At 46.6% G+C, this 26,690-nt stretch overlaps 1 protein-coding gene across 12 annotated transcripts in view; it reads right to left on the bottom strand.

Moving 5' to 3' along the window:
- Positions 1 to 26,690, bottom strand: part of KANSL3 (KAT8 regulatory NSL complex subunit 3) — a 517,274-nt gene that overhangs the window by 445,384 nt on the left and 45,200 nt on the right. For all 12 annotated transcript variants that reach the window (XM_078666984.1, XM_078666988.1, XM_078666986.1 and 9 more), the window contains exon 3: positions 20,854 to 21,024. In XM_078666984.1, the coding sequence (XP_078523110.1) occupies positions 20,854 to 21,024 (171 nt within the window). The remainder of the gene's footprint in view (positions 1 to 20,853; positions 21,025 to 26,690) is intronic.

Genomic DNA, 26,690 nt, shown 5'->3' with positions numbered 1-26,690 from the left:
ATATAATTGATCAAATGTCTGGATGTTAATTTAGCCCAGTGGGGGCCAAGACTCTTAAGAGGACGCCAGCACTACCAACTTGCAGGACATGCCTGGCAGGTTGCTGGGGCGGAGTCCGGGCCAGTCTGCACTCATTGGCCATGCGAGGCTGGGCTGGGCCCCCTCTCTTTGACCTATGCGAGGTGACAATCTGGAAGTAAGACTGATTATTATTTTGGCCTTTCAGTTTCCTAATTATTTAGTGCATTGTGTCACTGGAAAGTGAGATGGGGAAGAGGAAAGCTGCACTGCACTCACTAAACACCCTTGACTCCTAATTCTGTAGCTATTGATAACTTTTTAGCTACGGCCGGGAGGGGGAGGGTGGGGGGGTTGGGGGGAGGGGTTACCAAAGAGATAAATTTGGAAGAGAGAAACGTATCTTTGGATTTAGCTGACCCCCAAATCTCCTCTTGGGAACTGCGTACGATCTGGATAATGTAGAGGAATATAACCACCAGTTTTTCTGGATACAGAAGACTCACAGCCCATCGAGTCAGTTTTGTGCCTGGTAGCACAAGATTCACCTCATGACCAGAGGCCTACACTAAGTGCAAGTGAAAGCTAACAAATTTGGTCACTAAAAGGATGGTTGATCAAAATGGTCCCCATGGCTTTGGGTGCTGCCACCCTCGGATCCCTTAAGTTTGACTGCCTGGACCCCTCTTTTGACACACTTTGCTGACTCCTTGAAAATCTGCTTAGCCACACTGATTGTTAGACTTGACAAGATCGAAGCCGAAATCATCAAGATTTCTGGATCCTGTGCTCTTTGGCATCGAAGGTGTCTCCTGTTGTGCCCTTGATAGCCCCCTCTATACCACCTTCCACTGAAGCCAGGGACGCTCTCGGGCTCCTCTGTATCGGTTATAGAGCCAGATGTTGGTAAATCCTTCAAAAAAGCCCTTGAGTCACATACCTGCGGGTGAGCCTCCAAATGGGCGCAGTTGTAGCCAGGACTGCAACCTCCTTGGAACTAACTTGGTTTTTCCTTCTGGTCACAAAAATGGCTCATGTCAATGTACTGCCAGTGTTGTTCTTTTGTGTTAGAGTTTTGTAAAATGTTCTTACATTTGATAACCCTCTAACAGCGACCTTTGAACAACTCAAAAATAAAGTTTTTCATTGGTTTGTTGGCTATTCCAGTTTTTCCCTGAATGACTACCACAATATTATGATGGTGAGGCGTGTAGGCTGTATTGGACCTTTAGAGAAAACTGTACCCAGGAGAACTATTATTAATTTCAGATACTCCTCTATCGCAAAACATATCTTTGTTATCATCAACAACAACTTGCTAATAGTACTATTAACATTTTACCACAGTTTTTGTTTACAGGCACCTGAATCCTGGTGGTAATCTGCCATATGTACAATAATCCTAAAATGGTACTTAAGAGGGTGGATTTGAGTATACCCTACTATAATAGATTCTCACCCCTAGAAGATCCTAACCAGCTGGAATTAACATTTTTGGAAATAGCTTTCTGTTCCTAATGGCTATTCTATAGACAGCTCTGGCATCTGTCCCTACGGAGAAGGCTAAAGTAGTGGCATGCAGTGCTGTCTATAGAATAGCCATTAGGAACAGACAGCGAACCATTAAGCAAGATACCTGGGATGGTTTGATGGCAGTCATCCAACTCAAAGATACAGGAGGCTATTTGGAAAATCATCAATAGGCCCAAGCCAACTGAAGAATTGGCTGCTGGTCTGGAGTCCAATATTAGTGAAGCGAAATGAGTTACCCATTTTATGGCTATTTATTCTTTAACTTCCTCCATGGGTTCCATGTTAGAGGATTGCTCCTCTTTCTTCCCCCTTTCTAAAAGGTTTTTTTTTTTTTTTAAGTGAGGGAAGCAATCGTAGAAAAGCCCATCAAGGAAGGCACCAGGGCCGCACAGCGTCTAAATGCGCTTATACAAGGAGAATGTGGCGTGTTGGACCCTGACCATCACTAATGTCCTTAACACTTTGAATGCTATGGGAATTCCCCTGCTGTGCTGGGATTCCTGGATCTTCATGCTTTCATGACGAGCTGGGCTCGTCATCAGCGTGCGAGGAGGCTACTTCATGACGAGCCCAGCTCGTCATGAGCGTGGAAGGGGTTAATAATGCTACTTTATATGGCTTTCCTCAATGCTGGCATAGCGCTGTGATCGTTCCAGCATAGAAAAAAAGAATCCAGAGACGATCCACGGTGCTATAGACTATTCTCACTCGTGGATGTAATGGTGAAGGTAACTGGGCGTATAGCCCTTAGAAGGACTGAGGACTGGATGAGCGTTAATCAAATAATCTCAACTGCACAATACGGGTTCAAGGCAGGTCTGGGAACCATTGAGCAATTTCTCAACCTTCACCTAGTAGTTCGTAAATACACATTTACAAAGGTAGGCCGCTGTTTATTTCCTTCATGGACTTTAGGCCATGATAGTTAACCGTACCAAGCTCTGGGACATGCTTTACAAATATGGCCTCGAAGGGGACATGGTTATTTTCCTTCAGGCCTTGAACTGCGGTGTAAATGCATTTGACAGATATGGGCGGGGGTGGGTTAGGGGGGGTGGGAGGGGGGCAGTGTACAGATCCCTTTGAATCACAACGGGGAGTTTGTCAGAACTGCACCCTGATCTTTTTTTTTATTATACATTAAGGCATTGAATACATGCTTAGTAAGTGCAGGGAAAGACATGCACATGATTATGGCTATAGCAATCTCTGCACAGCTCTATGCAGATGATGCTGTGTTCATTTCTCATTTTCCAAATGGGCCACAGAGTTTAATCAGCAGTTTTGTCACTTTTATGGATGGCCTAGACTTGGACATTAACACTGCAAAAACTAAGTATATAATCTGTGGCTCAAGATGAAAGAAGGATGGTTTCGGGGTATCGAAAGGATCTCGGACCTCTGGGTATGGCATATGGCCTAATTCAAAGGTCTATTTGAATTAGGGCAATCATTTGATTAACAACTCGGACCTAACAACGTCGACTTACTAACTCGAACCTAACCACGTCGACTTTAAGAATTGTGTTTAGGAGGACTCTGGCCTAGGGATTTCCCATTTGTTTCCAGTGTTATTGCCTGGAACACTTACCTCACCCATCGCTTGCCGTATCTCATTTTATAATAGAACTTTGAATTAGGCCATACCGGGCTCCCTTACAACCTACACTGCGCACATCAGACCCGTGGGGAACGCAACCCCATGCAGCAACTTAAATCATTTGCAGATACTCGCCTAATGAGCCCTGATGAAGTTCTGCTGGTGAGAACGAAACGCGACGGCTGACTTAAAAACTCCAATCTCGTAAGAGCTAACTGATTGAAAATAAACACTTTCTTTGAAACTCAATACTGACCTTCTGGACTTCGTTACTTGATGCACGCCTGACCCCTGCTTTGCTTAGGATCTGCTCCACGGAAGCATCAGTCCGGCGTTAAAGATTTTCTGTTAATTCAGCAGGATCAGTTGAATAAACCCAGGCTGCAAGAGTATGTAGCTATACAAATGACAAATAGTCTCGAGCTGTATCTGAGTTTGGTCTTGAGCCCCTCAGGGAGAAAACTTTAAGCCGAATTTCGCTTAGGGACCATAAGATCTATACTCAGCTTTTCCTTGGACCAGTACGACAATGGCTCTGTTTTAGTTTGTCCTTGTGACGAGTCTGCTGCGCAATCCCTTGAGCACTTTGTTTTTTATTGTAAATCTTATGCACCACTTACTAGAAAATTTTAAAAAACAATTTCAAATATGTATGCAAGTAAGCAAGCCTGCCTTGTGTTTTTTATATATGTTACCCAATATTCAGGTTTGTTTGAATGTTGGCAGATTTTTAAAATCACCGTGTTTAAACGGAAACTCTTTTCTATTGCATCGGTTGTTTTGAGCTTTGTTTTTATTTATGTGATGCTTGTATCGCTTTTATGATTGTTTTTTTAGTAATCGAATAAAGCTCTGTTGATTGACTGACTAAAGGGTGGTTTTCTCCCACTAACTTTCTGTGTCAAAATAGGTTTGTCACAGATGCAACTTCTTCATGACTATGGGGCATATGTAGGTAGGCGTTTGCGATTCGCAAACACCAAAATTCGGCGAAAAATTTCGGCACGTAGGTGCACATTAGCAAAATAAGGAATCGCAAAAATTGTGATTCCTTATTTTGCTCAAGCATTTAAGGAATCGCAATTTTGCGATTCCTCAAATGCTATGTAGGAGTGAATTTTAAAATGCGATTTTGGCTTAAGGAATCGCAAAATACCACCTACTCCAAGTAGATGGTATTTTGCGATTCCCTTGCTAAATGCATTTATTTTTTTAATTCAAAGTGCCATGTGGCGCACATACATGCCCTAAGGGCATGTCTGTGCGCCACATGTACTTAGAGGCACATTCAGGGTTGCAACTGGTGTCCTTTGGACACCCTGGCACCCTTGGAATTGCGATTCTCAAATTGCGATTTTCTCATAGAAAATCGGAATTTGAGAACGTATCCCCATTCATTCCTATGGGCCTCTTAGCCCATAGGAATGAATGGGACACTCATTCCTTGACTGCGATTCGCAATTTGCTAATCGCATTTAAGGAATGTTGGTGATTCCCCAAAAAATTTAGAATTTTTACCTACATTCCATTTTGCTATTCTCAAATAGCGATTCCTTAAAAATCGCTATTTGGGAATCGCAAAATGGAAATTACCTACATATGCCCCCATGTGGCTTTTCCTGGCAGGGATGGATCACCCTGAAAACGGAAATCAATTAGCATTTTTGTGGCTTATAAGCATTGGAGTAAGTGAAAGTTGAGGGTGCTTTGACTCTGGGGTGAAGTACTTTCACCTTGGGAGTGAAGATGAGCACACACCTTCACCTAGGTAGGAAAAAATGTGTCACACTGGGGAGGATAAGGGTAACTATTTCCAAAGCCAGGAAAAAATAAACAAATAAGGTGCCTGTTGGAATAAGTGACCTGGTGTGTTCTGTAACTTGTAAAGCACACTCCTGACATTGGTACCAGCTAGTATAAACTAGCATGGTTAATTTCCTTCAACTCTGGCCAACTGGAACGCACAGGTTTCTTTTGGCATGTGAGTTGCAAATGTCTGCTGTAAAGTGTTGTCTGTGGAGTGAGGCTTTTGTTGAGCACTCCAGCAATCACCTGAGATTTGCAGTTATGCATTAGCTGACTCTTGCACTTTCTAGCTGCATAGTCTATAGTTAGTAGTTTAGTTTATGTTCGAGTGTATTGAGGGGGATCCAGAGAGTTAGATGAATGGTTCGCCAATGGCAGGCTTAGATGATAAGGTGTGCGGAATGTAGAAGGGGGCTACTGCAATGTTAGGCACTATGCAATGGGCTAAACGTATTCCACTGTAGCATGACTGAATTCACTCTTGGGCCACCACCTAAATGACTGTGTGGACATCTGTCAGTTGGTGATGAGCTGATGCCATCAGTAGGGCCCTTGGCAGCGTGCCAGAGGGTATCCGTACATCCAGAGGGTTCCTGAGTTGGCAGCATTGGTTTGACATGTAGATGTAGTAGCATCATATGGGTGCTTCTAGCTCTTAACACCATCCTTAGATGTAATGCCTCAGTTCTCGTATCTACAAGAATTAGGAGCACTAAGGGACATGATAGCTATCAGAATTAGAAGTTTTGTACACACACACACAACCCCCATGGGTTAATGTGACGTCAAAGTTAGGTGAGAAACTGTGTCAACAACAAACATTTAGAAACTGAAAACCAAATAAATTGTGAGTTATAGTTAACTCAACTAACTAAAGCTTGCACATCCTCCCCCCCTTGCAGGGCTTGTGACCGCACATATTACTTCACTAATGACAAGTGAAATGACTTCCTTGGGACATCTCAAATATCACTGATGATATAAGCTACACAACTGCTATTCTCAGTAAGCCTTTACATCACTTAAAATAAATACAGGTAAAGAGGTATAGTCATATACAGCTTACATTTACTGTGTGCATAGATGACCCTTGAGCTAAGCTTACATCTAAATGGCAAACGTTATATGTTGCAAGGTCAACCCATCACTAAAGTTATAGGTGCATTCTCTACTCCATGTTTAACTGGGTAAAGCACGAGCACACTTGATGTAGATTGGACAGTCCCATTTTAAAGCAGTATGTGTATTGAAAACAACGGCATTTTTGATTTTTTTTAATCTTTATTTTTCAGTTTATACATCATAAAAACGGCATTTTTGAAACATCTATGTGAACTTCTGTTTAGGAATGATTATTCAACTGTAGATGTTTGGGCACGTCTATGTTAAATACATGTCATACACAGATAAAGATTTGCGGTCGATAAAATAGTGATTGTTAAAGCTGTGAAAAAAATATTTCCAGAACTTTCCTAATGAAATGGAGGTTTAGCACTTTGTAAATAAAATGTACAATGTAAGGTTGAATCAATTAGAGATGTTGTAACTCAGAGTGGGTTGTATTTATAGTTTTACGGTTGTTCTTTGTAATGTTTGCAGTGTCTTTTACCATACTACGAAGAGTTAATCATATAGTCTGTCTGAAAGTGCCTTATCGGGGTCAATTAGATACACGTCAACCTCTTTACTAAAAATTGTAAGTCATGTGAGGTTTTTATTAGTGTAATCCCATTAATGTAAATAGAAAATTAACAGTATGTGGTAGGGTGTTCAATGTTTAAAAAGTGGATGACCCCAATAGTGTGTGTGAAGGCATTTTACTTCTTAGCTGACTGAATACTAGTAAACCGAGTGACATTCAACAAAAGTGGAGGAGTTCACAGATATGCTAAGAGTTCAGCATGTTGTCAAACATTATATAAATTATCACCTGACTGGTATTAGAAAATTGGATCAGGTGTACATTGTTGATAAACTTGCACACCACACTGACTACAGCACGCCATCACAATCCTTGGATAATGTCAACAGCGGTGTCACTTTCAGTATAAGGGATGTCATCAATGATGTAATTTGACAAATCATAAGTGATGTAATATGAGAGGTGATAAGCAGGGCATCACAGGGCACAAGATATGGTTTGCTGCGTAAAACTATACTTGGGAAATTTCTGGGTCATTTTGTTTTTAAATGTTAGTTGTGGTCTCACTTTCTTACCTATTTTTCATTTAATTTCTTTTTTTCCTTAAGTTAAGGTCTTATTTCCATTCTTAACTGTAACGTCACTTTAACCTTTAATTTTTTTTCAGTGAACTTCTTTTTAATCATATTCTACATTTCTAAACGTAGCATGTGAAACTCCTTCAGTTGAAGAACTCTACCGCAGAGGGAGTACAGACATATACAGTACGAGAATGGGTGCTAGGCCTGATCTCTGGCCAGACACTGACCAACTCTGTACAATCATCCAATCTGTCCCTCCTGGACATATCCTCTGGCTCAATGCAAAGGTGACTGGACACAGACTTTTTACCTCTAGATATTTTTTTGTGTTATTTAAAAAAGGTTTTGTTTTTTAAATTTTTAACCACTGTTTTTTTCACTTTCTTTTTTTCCCTTTAAATATTCTTTAGGAAACATTTTTTTTTATTCCTCTACCAGCTTTTATGTTTTCTTTAGATGATCCTCCATGGCCTTGAAAAAAAACATTTTGTTTCTCCAGAGGCCACAACTTTTAGGCAGTGTCTGCAATACGTACAGAAATGTTGCATCCCGTTATCATCCTCCTCTTGCTGTTGAGGAAGAAATATCCTCTGGCGTAACCTGTTCTTCTGCTGCTTGAGTCCACTCCAAAGTTAAATGAACTATGTTGTGGAGATGCATGACCCGAAAATGCTTCCACATTCTGTTTGTTCTAATGGAGCACTGGCCAGTTTTAGCTCGATTGAGCACCTGCTTCCCCAAGATGCATGTAACTTGTTGTGCACTTATCTTTTTTCTGCCAGCTGGATATCTGAAATACGGCCCCATCACAGACTCTTTTTCATGCCTAGGCAGTTGTGTTGCTGCAGATGTTGAAGAATCTCTATAATATCATCATCTTCTAATGCTGACCCGTCTAGGGCTGGGAGATGTTGTCGTCAATGTCTCCTATTGGGCACTTCTTTCTGAGACCAAGACTGATTCAGATTGTGTTCACACCGAACTGGATTTCTAAAATACTAATTTGCTAATATATGTATTGGGTTTATTTTTAAGTCATACGTGGTGGACTGCGAGGTCCTTTGTTTTCTATACAGTGAGCCTAAAGGCCGCCCACTGCTTACAATTTGTTGGCTTCTCTGCCACTCTCCTTTGCTTGTTTCTTATTGGTCTACTGGCATAGGTTTCCTTCCTCCCAGTGTTTATTAGTCCCTTGGAGCATGGAAGCATTACTTGTGCACCTCCACTGCTCATTTTGTTAGACACTACTTTTTTTCTTGGTGTTTAAGCACTCCACCAGAGTGCATCTTCTCTGCTGGCTCACTCGTATACTACTTCCCCCTCAGTTTTCCTGCCGCCCTTCCTCATCCATGTAGCTACTTGGGTCCCCGCCAGGCCTCCCTCATCCATGTTACTGCTTGCCCCAAACCCTTCCTTCATAACAAAAAAACAGTTATGACATGACCATCAATAGCCATGTCATACTGGTTTTTTTTCCACACTCTAATTCTTGGTGCCTCCTCTTCCCACTGCTCAACAAGTCGCCGGAAATAAAAATTTTAAAAAAGCATTATGATGGGTCAGCATTGGCCATGTTACAGTGTTTTTTTTGTTTTGTTACTTTCACCCATGCTGTACAGAATCTGCAGTCCTGTACAACGTGGCTTAAAACTAACAAGTCAAATCCTCTAGTCTCATAAACCTATTGGCTTTGCCAATGCATGTGTCAGTAGTTGCCCTCAAGTGGCCAAGCAGAAAGCTGCTTTCATTTTTATTTTTTATTTTAGTACCTATATACTCCGGATGGACCTATACAGACCACTACTACAAGTCCTTTACTTCCTTTTCTGTGTTCCGTTGTATTAGTATTAAAAAAAAGTTACTAAAAAAGTTTATTTGCTATGTTTTATTTGTTTTCAGGTTCAAGCCCAGGAGTTTGCTAACAAGCCCAAATAACTAAGAAATGTTGTGTTTTTTAGTAAACTTTCTTCAGCTGTGTTCAAATGGATGTGACCGCAAGACCTGTCCTCCAGCTAGGCCCTGAAGTAAAACCACCAATGTGCAGCAGCTCCCTCTGCAGACAATCATCAGGTTATTGCTATTTCCTTATTTTTTTGTATTTATTATTTTTGATACCCTGGTACTCCCACAGGAATAGCGGTACCACACAGTGGCTCACATTCAGTCCCACAGCAAAGCCAAAAACAACAACCCCCTTATATGCTGTGAGAAGCTGGCTTATGGTGGTTTTAGTGGTCTTAGACAACCTTAGAAAGCTCTCTAAGTGGTAGCTGTGGATGGCAGCTTTCAGGCTTAGTTCAGAAGGAGTGTAAAGCAGCTCGTTTTACCAGAGCATAATCTTATTGGTATGGATAAAGTGAAAAAGAACCCCACAGTGTATTTATAAAAATATGTATTTATTATAAGACGCTCACTAAGACATACAGATATCTCCTAGACGGAGATATACACAATGCACACATTACCTTGCAATAGACTCATATACGTAGCACGAATACACAGTGGTCGCCAGGGGGAGACCAAACCATATACTAAAATAGTAGTATGCGAATCAAGACTCAAGTCAAGACTATACCCAGAAGACGTAGAAGTGCAGGGATCCAAGTCACCACCATAGGTAAATAACTAGGAACCATACGGAGGCCGTGTGCAGGTGGGAACACGACCTCGGGCTCAATACAAGTCAATGAGTAAGTCGCGGTTGTAGTTTTAAAAAAGAAGGACCCTTCCTAGTGGCCCCTGAAGAAACCACGTGGAAGACAGAAGGTTGGAGAGGCACCCCACCCGTAGATACTATAGGAACCTGGATACCTACTACAGGGAAGCTGGCTACATAGGTGTGAAGTGGCGTCGGAAACCGCCGTCAAACTCAATGGAGGACTTCAGGAAGATACTGCTGCTGGAGAAGGTGAAAGTGTACGGTGGAACCAAAAGGTGTATTCAGATGAGAAGTACATGGTACATGCCCCCGTTCAGGGGGCAGGAGTTTCTCTGTCCTCACAGCGCGCGCCTGGAACTCCCTCCCGCTCGCACTACGCTCCGCACCTAATCTTCTCAGATTCCGAAAGCATCTGAAAACGCATCTCTTTCCAGAATAAACACAGCTTCTCTTCTTCCATTAGTTGCCTGCCCTTGGTTCTATAAGCGCTGGGATGCCCCTGGGTAACCGTGCGCGGTATAAAATTCAATACTAATAATAATAATAATAACATGCAAGCAGAGGGAACAGGGTTTATGCCACTTGGAAGTGACCAGGAGGCCCGGAAGACGAATGCCCACCGAAGTTGAGTGTTGCAGGAGAGTTGACAGTGACCTTGAAACTGCAGCTGTGCGGACCAGGCGACACTGTAGAAGACCAGGAACTGTGCACAAGCTCTTCCATGTCGGTTGGTGTCCGTCGGAAGCACGAACAAGCCTTGGCAACTGCAACCAACATAGAACGTGAAGAAGGTACAGTGTCGGGACCAGCAAGGTCCAGGTGACTCACCACAAGCAGGGGAGTCAGGGCAGGCACCGAGCAATCAGGGGAGCCCACAGAAATCAAATGAGACTTTCAGCAGGACCCACAGGCTGGAGGCATTGGAGTCGCAAGAGGACCTCAAGCAGCTCATCAAAGATGCAGGCCCACGGTGCAAGTGATACGGTGAGGACAAAGATCTTTGTCACAGTAGATACTTTAAGTGGGGGCTCCTTGGAGCCCGAAGATCTTGAAACAGCAAGTCGAAGCGGTGCACAGGGGTTTGGTTCCTGCAGCTCTGAAGAGGGATACAGGCCTCAAACTTGGTGAGCAGACAGAGCAGGCCTCGAGGAATGTGAAGAACCACCACCTCTGCTGCTGAGTCTTTCGGAATCCGTGGGAGCCCAGCATCAGCACACCGGTCAGCTTATTTGCAGTGCCTGCAGATGCAGGGGAGTGACTCCTTCACTTCAAGGGAGATTCCTTCAGGTATCTTGGATGCCCACAGGCCTTGGAAGGTTCCTGTATGGAGCACAGGTACGGACGTTGCAGCAGACGAGCAGGGCGACAAGATCAGGACCAACAGGAGTCTTCCCAGTTGCATACTTGAAGCCCAGAGCAAAGTCCTGAGTGCCCAGACGGTCGAAGAACTGGTGTCTTGAAATTGAATTGTCCCATGACGAATCTACGGACTCACCCTCATGTAAGCCATTAAGTACCCTAAGGGAAGGGTTGGGCTGATTTAGGGTTCCCCCTAGGGGAGGGGTCAGACAGTGGGGAGGATACTCCCATGTCCTTTGTCTAGTTTCATGCCAGAGCGGAAGCCAACGGCTCCCTGAGCTGGTTAGAACTGTACTATGCCTTCCCCTGCTCGAGCTTGGCTCAGCAGCAGGAGGGCAGAATTGTGTCTTTGGTCAGCAGCAGCCATGTTGTGCTGTCCGGGTCTAGAAGATTGGTACGGGGAGCACTGAGGGCCTCCCGGAGGAGCTTTATAGTGCATGGATTCATACCTCCCACACCATTTAGGGTGTGGAGGTATAATTCCAACATGTTTGATACCAAACAGGACAGGGTTCGTTACAGCCAGTTTAGAGATGGGCATCACGTAATGAAGCATGGCCACTCTATAGGTCGTAATGGCTGATGCACTTACAACCTGGGAGAATGGACTCCGAACGTTGTAGGGGTGTCCTGCTCACGCAGGGGCACCTTCACACTAACAACCGAGCACCCTGCCTTCAGGATTGAAAGGCCTGCTTTAGGGGTGACTTATAGATTTTAAGTGCAGTGACCTTAGATATAGGGACACCTACACCTTTCTTAAGTGGTGCTAGCACCAGCTTACACAGGCTGCAATGACAGGCCTGTAGTTACAGTTTGAGTGGTCTCCCAGGGGTGGCATAATACATGCGTCAGCCCATGGGGACCCCTGGTGTACCTATGCCCAGGAAAGTACCAGGGACTAATAAGGGTACACCAGTGTCCAATCTGGGATGTACCCAAGTACTTACCATACCAATTTAGGGGAGAAAGCACAGAGACTGGGGTCCTGGTTAGCAGGATCCCAGTCAAACGAGTCAGAAACAGCATAGAACCAGGCAAAAAGTGGGGGTAACCATAAAAGCAAATCCTACTTTTCTACATACGCCATTTATTTTTTCTCAGGGGCAGGGTCCTTGTGTCTTGTAATCGAGGCCACAAGAATTTCTTCAATAATATGGCAAGCTAATCAGATTAAGATACGCCGGGACTGGTACATTGGTGCTGAAATATCCAAGAGGAGAAAAAGCTTATTTGACCAATCAAGTTAGAGTATTTTTAGGCCAACAGTACCTTGCCGCATAACTACTGCGAATTAACCTTCCAGATATCTCTAATTTCTTTTGAGAGTTAACCCCTTTATGCCCAAGCTAATCTCCACTTTAAAAGTTAATTTCTGGAGAACAACTGAAAGAATTTACACCAAATCACAAAACGGGCCCTTTTCTGTTTAAAGTGCTAACTTTTTGCAAAATTCTGTTCATCTATTTTTTTCTGTATCGGAGAAAAAGGTTACCTATGGGATTTACCATGGGAAGCAGGACTTTTAGGATGCCCCCTTTTTCTGGACCCTGCTGGACTGATCAGAGAAAAACTTTCCAACAAGGGGCTAAACTGGAAAAAGATTTTTTGTGGAATGTTTTGTGGATATTTCTCATACATCAGCAAATTTCTAACAGAAACAAAAAATGCCTTTCCTTTCCTTAACTAGAACTACATATAGGTTGGGATTGGTGGGGATCGTTTTAAGCAAAAACTGCTCTTCTTAGCCCTCACCCTCCCCAAACGAGACATTGCCCAGACGTGGAAAGGAACGTCCTCTCCAATAATAGGCGGGTGGAAGAAGGCTCTAGACAGATGAATGGGAGCAGAGATTGAGGTTTTCCAGGCCCGGGGCTGTCCCCAGAAGCATAGAAAAATATGGTCCTGCTGGGCGATTTACCACATTGATTTACCCCCTTTACCTCCTACAGACGCCTCATTAGATTGCTCTTCTGCATACAATTGATTACTGGGCAGCCTAGACAATGCAACTCTATTGTCCAAGCGTACACACATTCAGATTTATTGAGCCCCGTGGGGGGTCTGTGACTACCTGTGGCAGGTCTTTGTTGTCTTGCCTGCGGGTTCTGCAGGAGTTACAGTTTTATGTACCTATCTGTACTTCTGACTTAATATGTCTACATAATGTATACAGCGGGCCACAGCTCAAAATGTACCATGAAAATTCAATAAAATATGTTTATTAAAAAAAAGTCAACCGTCATTAGAACTGTAATTTATGGTGTCATAAAACTTGATTAACTCAATGCACAAGATCATAAAGGTCCACTGACAAAGAACAGTGGTCTAGTTTTACAAGGATTTCACATATTCACTACCTGATATTTACTCTGAGCACAAGGATTTTTTTTAAAATGACTCGGATAAGGCAGCAATAGACTTTTAGACCTGATTGAAGGTTGATTTATTTACAACAGTCTTGAACAATATGCTGTGAGGATCATAGATTCTATGGCAGGACCGGAGGCTCAGATTATGCTTTTCTTTCTCCGCTATTTATTACAACACAAAAAACACAGCAGCCTCAGAAAAGCCTATAAAGGAAAAATGCTTATATCACGACATAACAAAGCATTATCCATAACACAATCCAAAAAACAATGTCTCTTGAACTACGACTCCCATCATTCCGATGAGGATGATCTCCAACAAGTCCTTCCATTATGTCCATGACCAATATATAAGGAGTCCCTTCTCAGTGTTCCTCCTCTTTCTTCGCTGCTCCGCAGCCAGTTAAGTGTTTTTTCTTCTCTCCCAGAGTTTGTGTGATACTACTTGGGGGTTGATTATTGTTGATATTTGTTGATATTTGTTGGGGTTGCTGGGTCTCTGCTGCGTATTTTCCTTTCACAGAGCCCCAGACGAGTCACGGAAGCGCCGTTTCGCTTCTCACGTGTCTCTTATTCCCGTTGTGGTGCGGTGCGCTGTTGACCGCTAGAGGGCACTGTCGCGTCTCATTGGTCCCCGGCGCGGTGCCTTCCCCCGCGGAGGAGCCGCGCTGGAGATCAACGACCGCGGAGACTTGCCCTTGAGCCTCCCCTCACTGAACGCCCGGTTCTGGGTCTGTAGCCCCTTTATTACCCCTTTTGAACGCCCTTTGGGGTCTGTATTGCGCTTGGTACTGCGTTTGACGCCTGTTTGGCAAGACCTGCACTCACTTCCAGCGGTGTGGTAGCGCGCAGTGAGGTGGGCTGACCTGGTCCCTTGAGGTGGGTCGGCGCGCTGTGGGGGTTGATTGCGCCCTATTGCGGCCAGTTTCTGGCGCGTGAAAAATAATTGCAGTCCTCTGGCCTGCCCAAAATTTCTAAAACTCCCAAATTGGTTGGGTAGTGTGTAGGGCTCCGGCGTTGGGTTGGCATCATGGAACAGAGCGAGTATTACGAGGACGACTCGCAATCCTATTTGCAGGATGAGGAGTTCTATCAGGCAGTGGATAGCTCCATTTACCGTTGCGTTACTGAGGTGGTAGCCCCTATGGAGGAGCACCTCTCGGCGCGCATTGTGGAAGAGTGCGCCAAGCTCGCCCAAGCACATGGAGGACAACAGCAATTTCCCCTCCCAGGTCCATAAGGAGAGGGCCCCCCTGCTCCTAAGAAACCCTGCAGAGAGGGGTTCCCGGAGGTTGCTCAGGGGGTGGATAAGGGAGCCTTTGAGCGTCTGAGGGATGCTTTCTTAGCGAAGGCGACCGCGCCCACGCCTGAGCAGCCTTTGACCCCTGCTTCAGTGGTGGCTTCGTAGACAGCCCCTTCGTCCCCGGGGGATTCCCCGGACTCGGACGAGGAAGGAGACTCGGTACGCTCCTGGCGGCCTTCGAGCTCAACCGCCGAGTTGCCTCGGGATAGCTCTGGTATGCTGGACCCGGACGAGATCATGCATCCGCGGTCCACAGCCTGGGCCCCGGGCGACAAGGTGGCGAAGCTCGTGGCCAGCCGGCTGCGCAAGCCTCTGGAGAAAGAGGCCAGGGGGTGCCTCCGTGGAGAGTGTCCTAGGCCCACGTTAGAAGGCAAGGTGGCTATGACGCCGGATTTGGACACCAAGATGGCGACCTTTCTCGCCAAGTTTATGAAGGACCCGCGCAAGGGCATCGATCGCTCCTGGCGGTCGTGCCAGGATAAGTTACTTGACGCGGTAGGGCCCATTAGCAAGATTCTTGATATGGCGGAAGAAGCTAAGGTCACTGGGACCGCCATTTCCCCTGACGCCTTGTCGAATTGGGCGCAGAGGGTGGTTATCTTTTTGGGAAACGCCAACTGCGCCCTCTCGACCGAACGTCGAAGGTCGTTTCTGATCAAGCTGGACCCTAAGCTGGGGGACCTGGCCTCTTCGGAGGCGGGGGCGGTTGCCCAGGGCGGGCTCTCTGGGGAGCCGTTCATTAAGGAGTTGGGCAAATTAGTCTCAACATTTACCTCGCTGGATAAGGCCCAAACAAGCATTAAGCGCGTCTTCCAGCAGCGTTTCTCCCAAGGGGCCGGTCGCGGTGGGGGCCGCGCGACCGGCCGCGGTGGTCATCCCACCGGTAATAAAGGGCAAGGCTCCGGGCGAGGGCAGTACAACACCTCAGCCAATTTCAACTCCTTCTACCCTACAAGAGGCCAACGTTTCGGAGGTCGAGGCTTCAGGAAGAATTCTGGGGGTAATAACTCAACAGGTGAGTGTTATTCCTGCGGAGCAGGTTCGAATTGGTGGTCGCTTAGCGGCATTTCAGTGGGCATGGGAGGAACTTACAGCGGATGCTTGGGTGTTACAAACCGCCCGCGGGTTCCATATCGAGTTCTACGACCAGCCCTCTCAGGTGGGTACCCCACGTCCTATAGTTTTTTCAACGTCCGATGCTCAGTTGATAGACGAAGAGGTCGCGGAGCTCCTCCGCAAAGGGGCCGTTCGTCAGTCAACTCGGCACCCTTCAGGTTTTCTCAGCAATCTGTTTTTGGTCGACAAGCCCGGCGGTGGGCGCCGGCCGGTAATCAACCAAGATGGAGGGGATTCATCTTCTTCGAGATATCCTCCTCCCGCGAGTTTGGTTGGTACGGTTGGACCTCAAGGACGCTTACCTTGTGGTTCCGATCTATCCACCTCATCGTCGCTTCCTACAGTTCCTCTGGAAGGAGCAGGTGTTCGAGTTCACCGCCCTTCCGTTCGGTCTTTCCTCGGCCCCGTGGTGTTTCACGAAGGTGTTACACCCCGTGGTGGAGTACCTGCGAGGGCAGGGTATACGTCTGATCGTCTATTTGGACGATATTTTGCTAATGGCGCAGTGCCCGGACAGTTTACTTTCTCAGCTGCGCCAGACGGTGGCTCTACTTCAGGAGCTCGGTTTTATCATCAATGGGACCAAATCGGTCCTCGTACCTTCCCAGAAAGTGGAATTCTTGGGGTTCGTCATAGACTCCGTTGGCGCTTCTCTCAGCCTCCCGTCGCGGAAGTTGTCCAAGAGCAGACATGTCTTGCGTCAGACTGCGACCAAGTCTCACACATCCTTACGGCACGTCGCCAGGGTGGTGGGCCTTCTGTCGTCCTCAATCCAGGCTATCTTTCCGGGACCACTTCATTACAGGGCCCTTCAGCGCCTCAAGGCGTACCATCTGCGCATGGGCATGTCTTACGATCAGATGGTTCCCCTCTCAGAGCAGGTGAAGGCCGAAATGTCATGGTGGCTGTCGCACATGGAGGCCTGTAATGGCCGGGCAATTTTCGGGTCCATCCCGGACCTCATTATCGAGTCCGACGCCAGCAGAGTCGGTTGGGGAGCGCTCTGTGGGGATTTTTCCACAAGCGGCACCTGGTCATTAGAAGAACAGAAGTTGCATATCAACTGTCTTGAACTTCTGGCGGGTTCGTTCGCAGTGCGCTGCTGGACCGGAGACTCAGTGAGGTCGTGTGTACTGTTGAAGATGGACAATGTGTCCGCAGTTCGATACGTGAACCATCTAGGAGGCTCTAGATCCCGTGCTCTGGCGAATTTGGCAAAAGAGTTCTGGGATTACTGTCTGGACCATCACGTATCCGTGATGGCGGAATACCTGCCGGGTCAGGCCAATCAGATCGCGGACTGGCACTCCCGACACCTTCGGGATTCCAGCCTGTGGATGTTGGATGTTCAAGTTTTTCTGTGGTTTAACGGTCTGTGGGGTCCTTTCTCGGTGGACCTGTTCGCGTCCCATTTGGACCAACAACTTCCGAGGTTCTTCAGCTGGAGGCCAGATCCACTGGTGGAAGCCACGGATGCTTTTCTCCAGGACTGGAGCCAGGAGAAGCCCTTTGAGTTTCCCCCCTTTTCGATGGTGATGCGGACGGCGGCACAGGTTCGCCGGCAGGTGGCGGAGCTGGTTCTGGTGACGCCGCTCTGGAGGTACCAAGTTTGGTTTCCGGTTCTTCTGGAACCTTCTTGGGATTCTCCAATCCTACTCCCCCGGTTTCCACACCTGCTTCTCAATCCGGATCAGGAGCCGCATCATCTCATTGCTCAGGGCTCTCTACTTCTCATGGCATGGAGGCTTTCCGGAGACGTTGGTCGCTCCCGGGCCTTTCGAGATCAGCTGAGGGACTTTTGTCCAAAGCCTGGGCAGTCAGTACGTCGAAGCGCTACAAATCCGCTTGGACTAAGTGGGTACGTTGGTGTCTTCGATGGGACTTGGATCCCTTGGTCGCGGGAGTCGTTCCTGTCCTGAATGGTTTTGCATACCGCACGATTAACGCTATGCGTTCTGCTATCTCGGCGGCACACCAGCCGGTTGACGGTTCACCAGTTGGGGTGCATCCTTTTGTGTGCCGGCTTCTGCGGGGAATCCGGTTGTCATTGCCTCCAGAGCCGCGGTACTCCGTCCTCTGGGACGTCAATGTGGTGTTGAACCTTTTTCTATCCTGGCAGCCTAATAGGTACCTGTCTTTCAAAGAGCTCTCAGCTAAGTTGGCGATGCTTTTATGCTTAGTGTCCTGGCGGAGAGTGTCAGATGTGCGGGCCTTGGATGTCTTGGCGTGTATTTTTTCGCCGGATGGTGTCACCTTTACGATTGGTTGCCGCACGAAGTCGGCTTCGAAAACCATTTCATACCCAGCTTTCGTGGATGTTCCGAAATTGTGTGTTGTTCAGTGTCTGAAAGCCTATGAAGAGGTGACTTGGGACATTCGCCCTCCGGGCGAAAGACAATTGTTGATTGCCTTACGAAAACCACACCATGCGGTCTCTTCCCCCACTATAGCCAGGTGGGTGCGCTGGGTCATGCAGGAGGCAGGTATTGATACCAAGCGTTTTGGAGCTCACTCTGCCAGGGGGGCCATGGCCTCTAAGGCTTTCTCTGAAGGGGCTCGTTTGGAGGATTTAATGCGGGCCGCTGACTGGTCCTCAGATTCCACCTTTAAGAGGTTTTACTTTAAGCCTGTGGTGGATATTGCTCATTTGTTGGTGAGTAAGTTTTGAACTAGCATAATCTGAGCCTCCGGTCCTGCCATAGAATCGAAATTTGCCTTGCTATCGTAACGGTAAGTTTCAATTCTATGAAGGACACGGAGGCGAGGATTATCCCACCCATGACGTCTGCGAGAGACATCCCACCCGTATGTCAGTAAGTAATTAGGTTTTTCATGGTTCTAATCTTGAGTTAGGACTTAGTCCATGTTGTTGCGTTAATGCGATTGTACGCAGATTTGTCCTCCGTTACAACGCTTACGATGTTTTGTTTTTCCTGCTAGGAAATGACGGTTCCAAGACAGACCAATGAACTGAGAGCGTGACTCGCGCGAAGAAAGAGGAGGAACACTGAGAAGGGACTCCTTATATATTGGTCATGGACATAATGGAATGACTCATTGGAGATCATCCTCGTCGGAATGATGGGAGTCGTAGTTCAAGAGACATTGTTTTTTGATTTGTGTTATGGATAATGCTTTGTTATGTCGTGATACAAGCATTTTTCCTTTATAAGCTTTTCTGAGGCTGCTGTGTTTTTTGTGTTGTAATAAATAGCGGAGAAAGAAAAGCATAATCCTCGCCTCCGTGTCCTTAATAGAATTGAAACTTACCGTTACGTTAGCTAGGCAAATTTCGATTCAGAAGTAGTTGAAAGACAGACCTTTTATAAAAGTATCTGAGTAATAAAGTAGAGCGCTCTTTATCTACAGACTAACTCTTCCACACTTTTAAACAGCCACTCAAGGCCACTAGATAAACCATGCTACAAGATATTATTTACCATCTAGACCTTCGCAAAACAGATGGATTCTCTATTACCATAGCTAGAGGTCGCTGCAGCAGCTTGGAGGGGTCACCATGTTGTTTTGCAAAAAAATTAAATATGTGAGGACAAATTATGAGGAAAAGCCTGCAAAATTTCATGCATGGTGAAAATGCAGGAAGATTCTTGCGTAACTGGCCACAGTAAGCTCCAAAACATGTCAATGGTCCGATTAGAGAGGAACTTGGACATCATGACACATTTTGTGACAAGGTTTTCCGAGACAGTCTTATCCACCTTAAAAAGGGGGCATGAATTAGTAAAGTAAGAAATGGCACAAAAAAAGAAGCTCCGTGACATCAGCAGTGGAAGGATACAATTCATGCCGTCACAAGCAAGGGCAAAGAATAAATGATCCAGGAGCAGGACAAACAAGAATCGAGAGGAAAGCCATCAAAGCAAGGAGCAAAGTTAGACAAAAATAATCTATTTAGGAGCATGAAGCTGGTCCAAAGCCTATTCTCCGTTGTATTGAATACAATGCTGTCGGTGACCAAAAGAACAAGCTGGCTGAACAATTAATAATATGGGATACAAGGATAACTAACCTAACAGGCTTGAAGTGCAAAATTACACTACCTTTAAAGAGACTGGAAAAAATCCCCACGAACTTGTTTTCATGCCACACAATGCGTGAAGGGGTTGATAAAAAGCAAGTGAGTCAGAGAGAAAAAATAAAAACAGCATGCAATGGCAGAGGCAAAGTGCGATATAGCGGCACTCTGGTCCCAGGCCACACCACCTACTAGGCGGAAATGGAGACGGGGAGTGGACTGGTGCGGAACTCAGGAGGAGCCCCTCTTCGAACCCCCTGGAGTTGTCCCGAACTTTTTGTCAAAATATGGGGCAAATGGTTCAACTTAATGCCCGTTTGAGGGGTTCAAGTGTGTCATGTACATGAATATTTATAAGCAAGTGTTGTATTCACTCCACTAGTGCCTTGTGAGTCTCTGCCGCCTTCTCTAGATTGTACTTTATCTAAATAATGTATCTGATTTGCGACCGATGTATGTTTGTTCTTAAAAAAAAAAAACAATAAACGTGACAAAAAATTAAAAAAACACTAAGCAAAATACAGGGAGCTCTTTTTTTTTTATCCCCACCCCCAAAACATCTTTGTCTATTTAGGGATCCCCACAGGGTTATTGCGAGGTGTATCCTATTAACATATTAATAAGGATTTTTTTATTTAATCGCTGTGTCATGCAGTGATACCCGGGTGAACAGAATTATGCTTGTGAGGGAGAGGAAAAGTTAACTTCTCACTTTTTTCCATTACAAGTTACAGTACAAAGACAAATTTGCAGACATTAGCTGTGATAATACCTATGAATATAGCCACATAGGGTTTTCTTAGTGTTAATAAATCTGATTACACACACCTATTGACATGATCCTCCCAGTCATCAGGTGGTGGAGGGGCATCTGTATCGGTCCGGACAAACATCACATGCCGCTCACACTCATTCATCACGCTGCGTGCTTTCTGGTTGTCATATAGCGGTACTGAAGTATGCGTGACCGTCTCCACATCAATAGGAATGTCCGTCTCACTGAAATAAGACCAATTAGACATGGGAAGGAGGTCAATAAATACAAGCAAGCACTGAAAACTAGAATATTACAATAATTAAGTATTTCTACAAATAAGACCTTGCCTTTGCATAGCTGCAGAAACACTCACTAAATGTGTGTGTCCGACATGCAGCACACTAAATAACATTAATTCTACACACCAAAAAGGATAAGAGGGAGAAAAAAAAAACACGGTATGCTTATCCCTCTGAAGTGAAGATAATCGTAAAAAATTCTGAGGTGACAGAGCAAATGTTACACAGAAGAAACCCTGCCAAACCTGTAAATGGAAGAGTACTATAGAGACATTCTTGAGGGAATGTAAAGAGGAGCAAGACTAAAAATGTGAACATCAGACTTTAGGATAGCAATAAAATAGGCTGGAGAAAGTCACAAAAAACTGTAAATCTAAAGCATAAATCATTGATGGAGAGACGCAACAACACCTGTCAACAGTTGGCTGCCACTTTTTACGGGATGCAGCGTGCTGAAATATTGGTAGCCTACGATTCGTATGTTTTGAAGTCTCAGTAGCCATATAATAAATTTTTATGGAAGCCTAATTTTCAACATTCACAATAGCCCTGAATCAAGAAGACAGGTACACAGACCATCAATTTTAATCTCTTTCCCAGAGGTGGAGTCTAGGTAACATTTAGTAAAGGATCAAACCCAAACTTTTGATAGCTGCAACAAATCAGACACAAATGTTGATGTGTGGGCCCCATCTGTGATTTATTTCTCCATGTCAGGATACAATTTCTGATCACCTTTATCTTTGTTTGAATCAAGTGGCTCTTTAAAACCAGATTTTGGGAGGGGACAACTGCGCGCCCCAAAGTTGATGACTGATCCATTCCAGGGACCAGGAATGACTGGTAAAAGAAGAATGTGGCTACCTACCTGCATTGATAAGTCTGTTGATTAAAGTCTACAGACTTATCAATGATATGTGTCAGTGTGTGCATCGCAGCTCACAGTAGTTACAAATTGACCGGCTTCATTACAGAATCTGCTTCCCATTATCATCCTTTCTGGAGCAGCCCACATCTTTCTGGTGCTAGGATGAGCAATTAGATCTATACCTTGAAGACATAGGGTCATCACCACCTCATCCCTTTTCCACATTTGTCTTCAACTCAGAGAATTGCCCGCTCTGATCTATAGACATCTTGCTGACATTACTTACAAAAAATGAGGGGTTGTATAGTAAGGCAGACACCCACCAAGTCTTGCTTTTGACATGTGTCACATATTGTTGGAAATGGGATTTCTGGTTAGCTAAGGTTTGCACCGAAGCCAGGCAGAAACCACCACTCTAGTCAGGATAAGGGAGTTACACTCCTAAAATAACCCCTGCTCACCCCTTGGTAGCTTGGCACGTGCACTGAGGCTTATCTTAGAGGCAGTGTGTAAAGCATTTGCACATAACCAACAGTAATACAGTGTAAGCACTACAAAAGGAAGCCACACCAGTTTAGAAAAATATTCTCAAGACAAGACCAAATACGATAAAAATCCACAATACAGTACCTTAAAAATAGTTCATTCATCAGATGTCTTTAAATGGCAAAAATACATTGAAAACACAGTTCGTACGAGTCGGTAGCTTGGTCCGAGCCTACCGCGAAGCTGAAAACAACAGAGTCACGCAGTTCCAGCTGACCGCGTTGGTACGGGCAAGCAACAGCATGAACAGACTCGTTAACAGTACCTTTCTTAGTGCGGCTCACACGGAGGTGCGAGTCGGTCTTGGCATCCGTCGCGGTTGCAAGGAAAAGTGGAAGCGGTGCAGTGCTTCTCAATGTGGTGCGAGCAGCGGCTCGGTGACGATCGTCCAGACGGCGTCTGTGAGACCAAAGCTTGCGGTGCAGGTTAAGACTGTGCTCGATGCGGTGCTGGCAGGTTGCGGTGCATGTGACAGAGCCGGTCGTGGCGTCTGTCGTGTTTATGGTGCGAAGTGGAGCAGGGTTCGGTGTCCTCTCGATGCGGTGCAGGCAGCGGCTCGGTGAAGATTGTGCACACGGCGTCGGTGAGACCACGGCGTGCGGTGCAGAGCGAGACGGTGCTTGGTGCGGTGCTGGGAGGTTGCGATGCAAGCAACAGAGCCGGTTGGCAGGAAGTGGCACTGGCGGAGCCGGATAGCTGTGCGTGACGAGGCGGTCACCGGTGTTGAGCCAGCGGCAACCATGTTGGTTAGACCAGGCCAGCGAAGTGAAGCGAGGCGGTGTGGGTTGCGGTGCCTCTCGATGCGGTGCAGGCAGCGGCTCAGTGTCGATCGTGCAGATGGCGTCGGTGAGACTAAGGCATGCGGTGCAGGGTGAGATGGTGCGGCCTGCGGTGCCTTCAGGACACAAGGCCAGCGACAGAGTCGGATGACAAAGTCGTCGCGGTTCCCTCCTCTCTGTGGAAACTGAAACAGCGGTTCCAGGAGCAGTACCGAGGGTGGTTAAGTCTTTGCAGTCCCTGAGACTTTTTACCAGGAGGCCAGCTCAGTTTCAGGCTCTTGAAGATACTCAGCACAAGTAGAGAAAGTTCAGTCCAGTCCAGTCCTTTCACTGCCCAAGGCAAAAGCAGCAGCTGCAGGCCAACCCAACAAAGCAACAACACAGCAAAGGGGCAGTACTCCTCTTGGCAGCTCTTCCAGCTCTTCTTCTTGGCAGGTTCCTTGATTCCAGCGAGTTCTAAGTCTTTTCTATCCCTGAGACTTCCAACAGGAGGCAAGCTGTACTTCCAGCCCTCGGAGAAAATTCTAACAGCAGGATGATGAAAGCACAGTCCAGTCCTTTCCGTACCAAAGACAGAAGCAACCACTGCAGGCCAACCCCTCAATACGCAGCATATGGGCAGTACTCCTCCTTCAGATTTCCCAGTCCTTCTTCCTGGCAAGTTCCTTAGTTCAGAAGTAATCTAAAGTTCTGGGGTCTGGACCCCAATATTTATACCAGGAAATCCTTTGTCCTCTGAAGTCAGAGGGGCTTGTACCTAGTTCAAACCAGTTCTGGGTCCATTCTGCCAGTGTGCACCTTCTTCCTTTGTCAGTGTAGGCCAGGGTCATCAAGCGCACCAAAGGAGGAGCCAGCATTGTGGAAGGCAAGCCCAGACCTATTCAGACCCAGGTGCTACTCGTCCCACCCAGGTTGTATGACTTTACAACGCATTCCGTTGTAACGCATGCCTTTACCACGCATGAGTTACAAAGCGAATGCAATCACCACGCATATCCTTTACCACGAATATTCCTTTTACACGCATACTTTTACACCGATTTTCGTTGTAAAAGTATGCATGTAAATGGTATTTTCAAGTTAAAGGACTTTCACCCTTAAAATGTACTTTTTTTATTTAACTCTCCACGTCACCACCTGCTCATTCCTCCTAACCTCTCCTTTCCTTGATCTTCCGTGATGACGTTGTACATTATTAAGAGGAAGCGGAAGTGTTATTCTGTTTCCTCTTATGACGCCGATCGTCTTCACATCTTTTTCTTTTTTTTTTTCAGAAACGGATGCTTTTTTTCCTTTTTAAACCCACGCTTTTTTTTTGGTGTGTGGTGGGGAGACAACACCCCCACTGCACACACCACCATTTTTTTTTTACTTTAGCACACATGCCTTTACTATGTATTTCGTAGTAAAGGTATGCGGGGTAAAGGCTTCTTGTTGTAACCACGCATGCGTTGTAATGCATGCGTGGTTATGGTGTGCGTGGAAAAGGCGGCGTTGTAGTGGCAGTTTCCCTCCCACCCATCTATGTGTAGATGGGTCTATTCAGACCTGTACTGACTCACCCTGCCTCCTGGAGTCTCCCCAGCCCCTGTCACTCACAAACCAGACAGACAATACACAAGCTAGCAGAGGCAGGCTGGATGGTTAGGTCAGAAAATACCTACTTTCTAAAAGTGGTATTTTCAAACACAGAATGTTAAAACGAGGGGGGCACTAGGTGGCGCACACACAAGATGGCCGCACTGTGGTGAGGCTCCTGCAGCCCTGCATGTTTATCCTATAATTATCCTGCTTGAGAGAAACCGACACAGCTTAAAATACCACCCAGCTGAAGCCCAAACATAGTAGAAGACTCGGTGAAAGTCCTGCGTGACTTGGAGCATTTTTACCCCAGCTGTGGCGCCGAGAGAAGTTGACCGGTGTGAGAGAGGAGACGGAGCGAAGCCACTGAACCGGCCTACGTATTCACGCAAGTCCGCAGCTGACCATGAGGCGCCCAGGCCTCACGGCACGGAAGGTGCGGCTGGCGGGCGGTTGCTATACAAAGGAATGAGACTGATGTCTGCGGCGTGAGGTCAGACAAGGCACCATACTACTGGCCACGTACCTGCGACGGCTTCTGAGGAGGTGCTGACTGAGACGGAGGTGAGCGGGGAGCCAGATACAGCGCTGCTGCACCACGGGGCATGATGTGATCTGACTGCCTTTGCCCGCTGACGATTTGCCGGCGGAGACGTTGGTCCAGCGAAAGGTACAGCGCTGCCAGGGAGCGAGGATCCTGAGCGGGGGCACTGGGTACGTCACTACTCTGCCCCACCATGCCGAGGAGTGTGCTTTGTCCCGGGGAGCCGCGCTGCTGTTGGCGCTGCGGCTGAGGAGGGACGCGGAGATGCGGCCACTCTATTCTGGCCGCTGATCGCAACTGCCTTCGATTGCGGGACCCGGAGAGAAGAGCAGCGGGTCCACATAAGGGATACCCCCCCGGGCTTGAAAGGCGTGATAATTAGTATTAAAAAACGGAACCTCCTGAGGCTTGAGCCGGGAGTAGAGTGAAATTGTCTTTTTTAAACCCAGTGACAGAATTGTGTTGTCTTTTTAAAACTTGCACTCACCATGCCCTGAGCACCTCGCGCTTTCACGAGTCCTCTGACAGCTGAGTTGAAAGCTGCCTTTGGCGAGGGTCTGTTTTGGTTTCCCTGCCGCCATTGCCCAGGACACAGGCCACGCCCACCTGGCCAGGCCACGCCCATTTTTTCATCCCCCTGCCATCTATAAATTATGTGTCTAGACAGGAAGCGCAACGGACGAGCGCAGCGGGCGCGACGATTGCGCGCCAAAGGCGCGCATAAGGCAAGCTCGTCTGCGCCGAGTCCGGGCCAGGGGCCACCTCCCATACATCTCATGCCAAACATCCCATAGCCTACAGTGCGGACACTCTCCATGGCATGAGGTCCTCAGGCCCGGTCTGTGAGCTGCATCGCTACGAGGTAACATCCCTTCCAGCCATTTGTCCACATTGCAACGCCCCTCTTACCCGGTGGCAGACTAAAACAACGAGGCAGGAATACCGTATGTTTTCACTAAACTGCAGATCTCTGCCAAAACATAAGGTGGAAATTTCGCTTCTACTAGAGGAGCGTTCGCCGGACGCAGTATTTCTATCTGAAACATGGCTGAAACCCGACTCTGACCCGGCTATTGTGACCTCCCTCCCCTCAGGCTTTCAAATCATCCGACAAGATCGTTCGGAGGGTAGAGGTGGAAGGTTAGCGATTATATTCAAAGAACAATATCACTGCAGACTCATCCCCGAAACCATTCCAGACTGTGAGAGCCTTGCTTTCTCGCTGGAGTTCTCCCCTAACCACTACTTTTCGGGCACCTTGATATACCGCCCACCCGGCCCCCCTAAACAA

Source organism: Lissotriton helveticus, chromosome 11 (genome assembly GCF_964261635.1).
Source record: "Lissotriton helveticus chromosome 11, aLisHel1.1, whole genome shotgun sequence".
In the NCBI taxonomy this organism is placed as follows: Eukaryota; Metazoa; Chordata; class Amphibia; order Caudata; family Salamandridae; genus Lissotriton; species Lissotriton helveticus.
The sequence above is the reverse complement of the archived record's forward strand: the minus strand, read 5'-3'. Positions and strand labels throughout refer to the sequence as shown.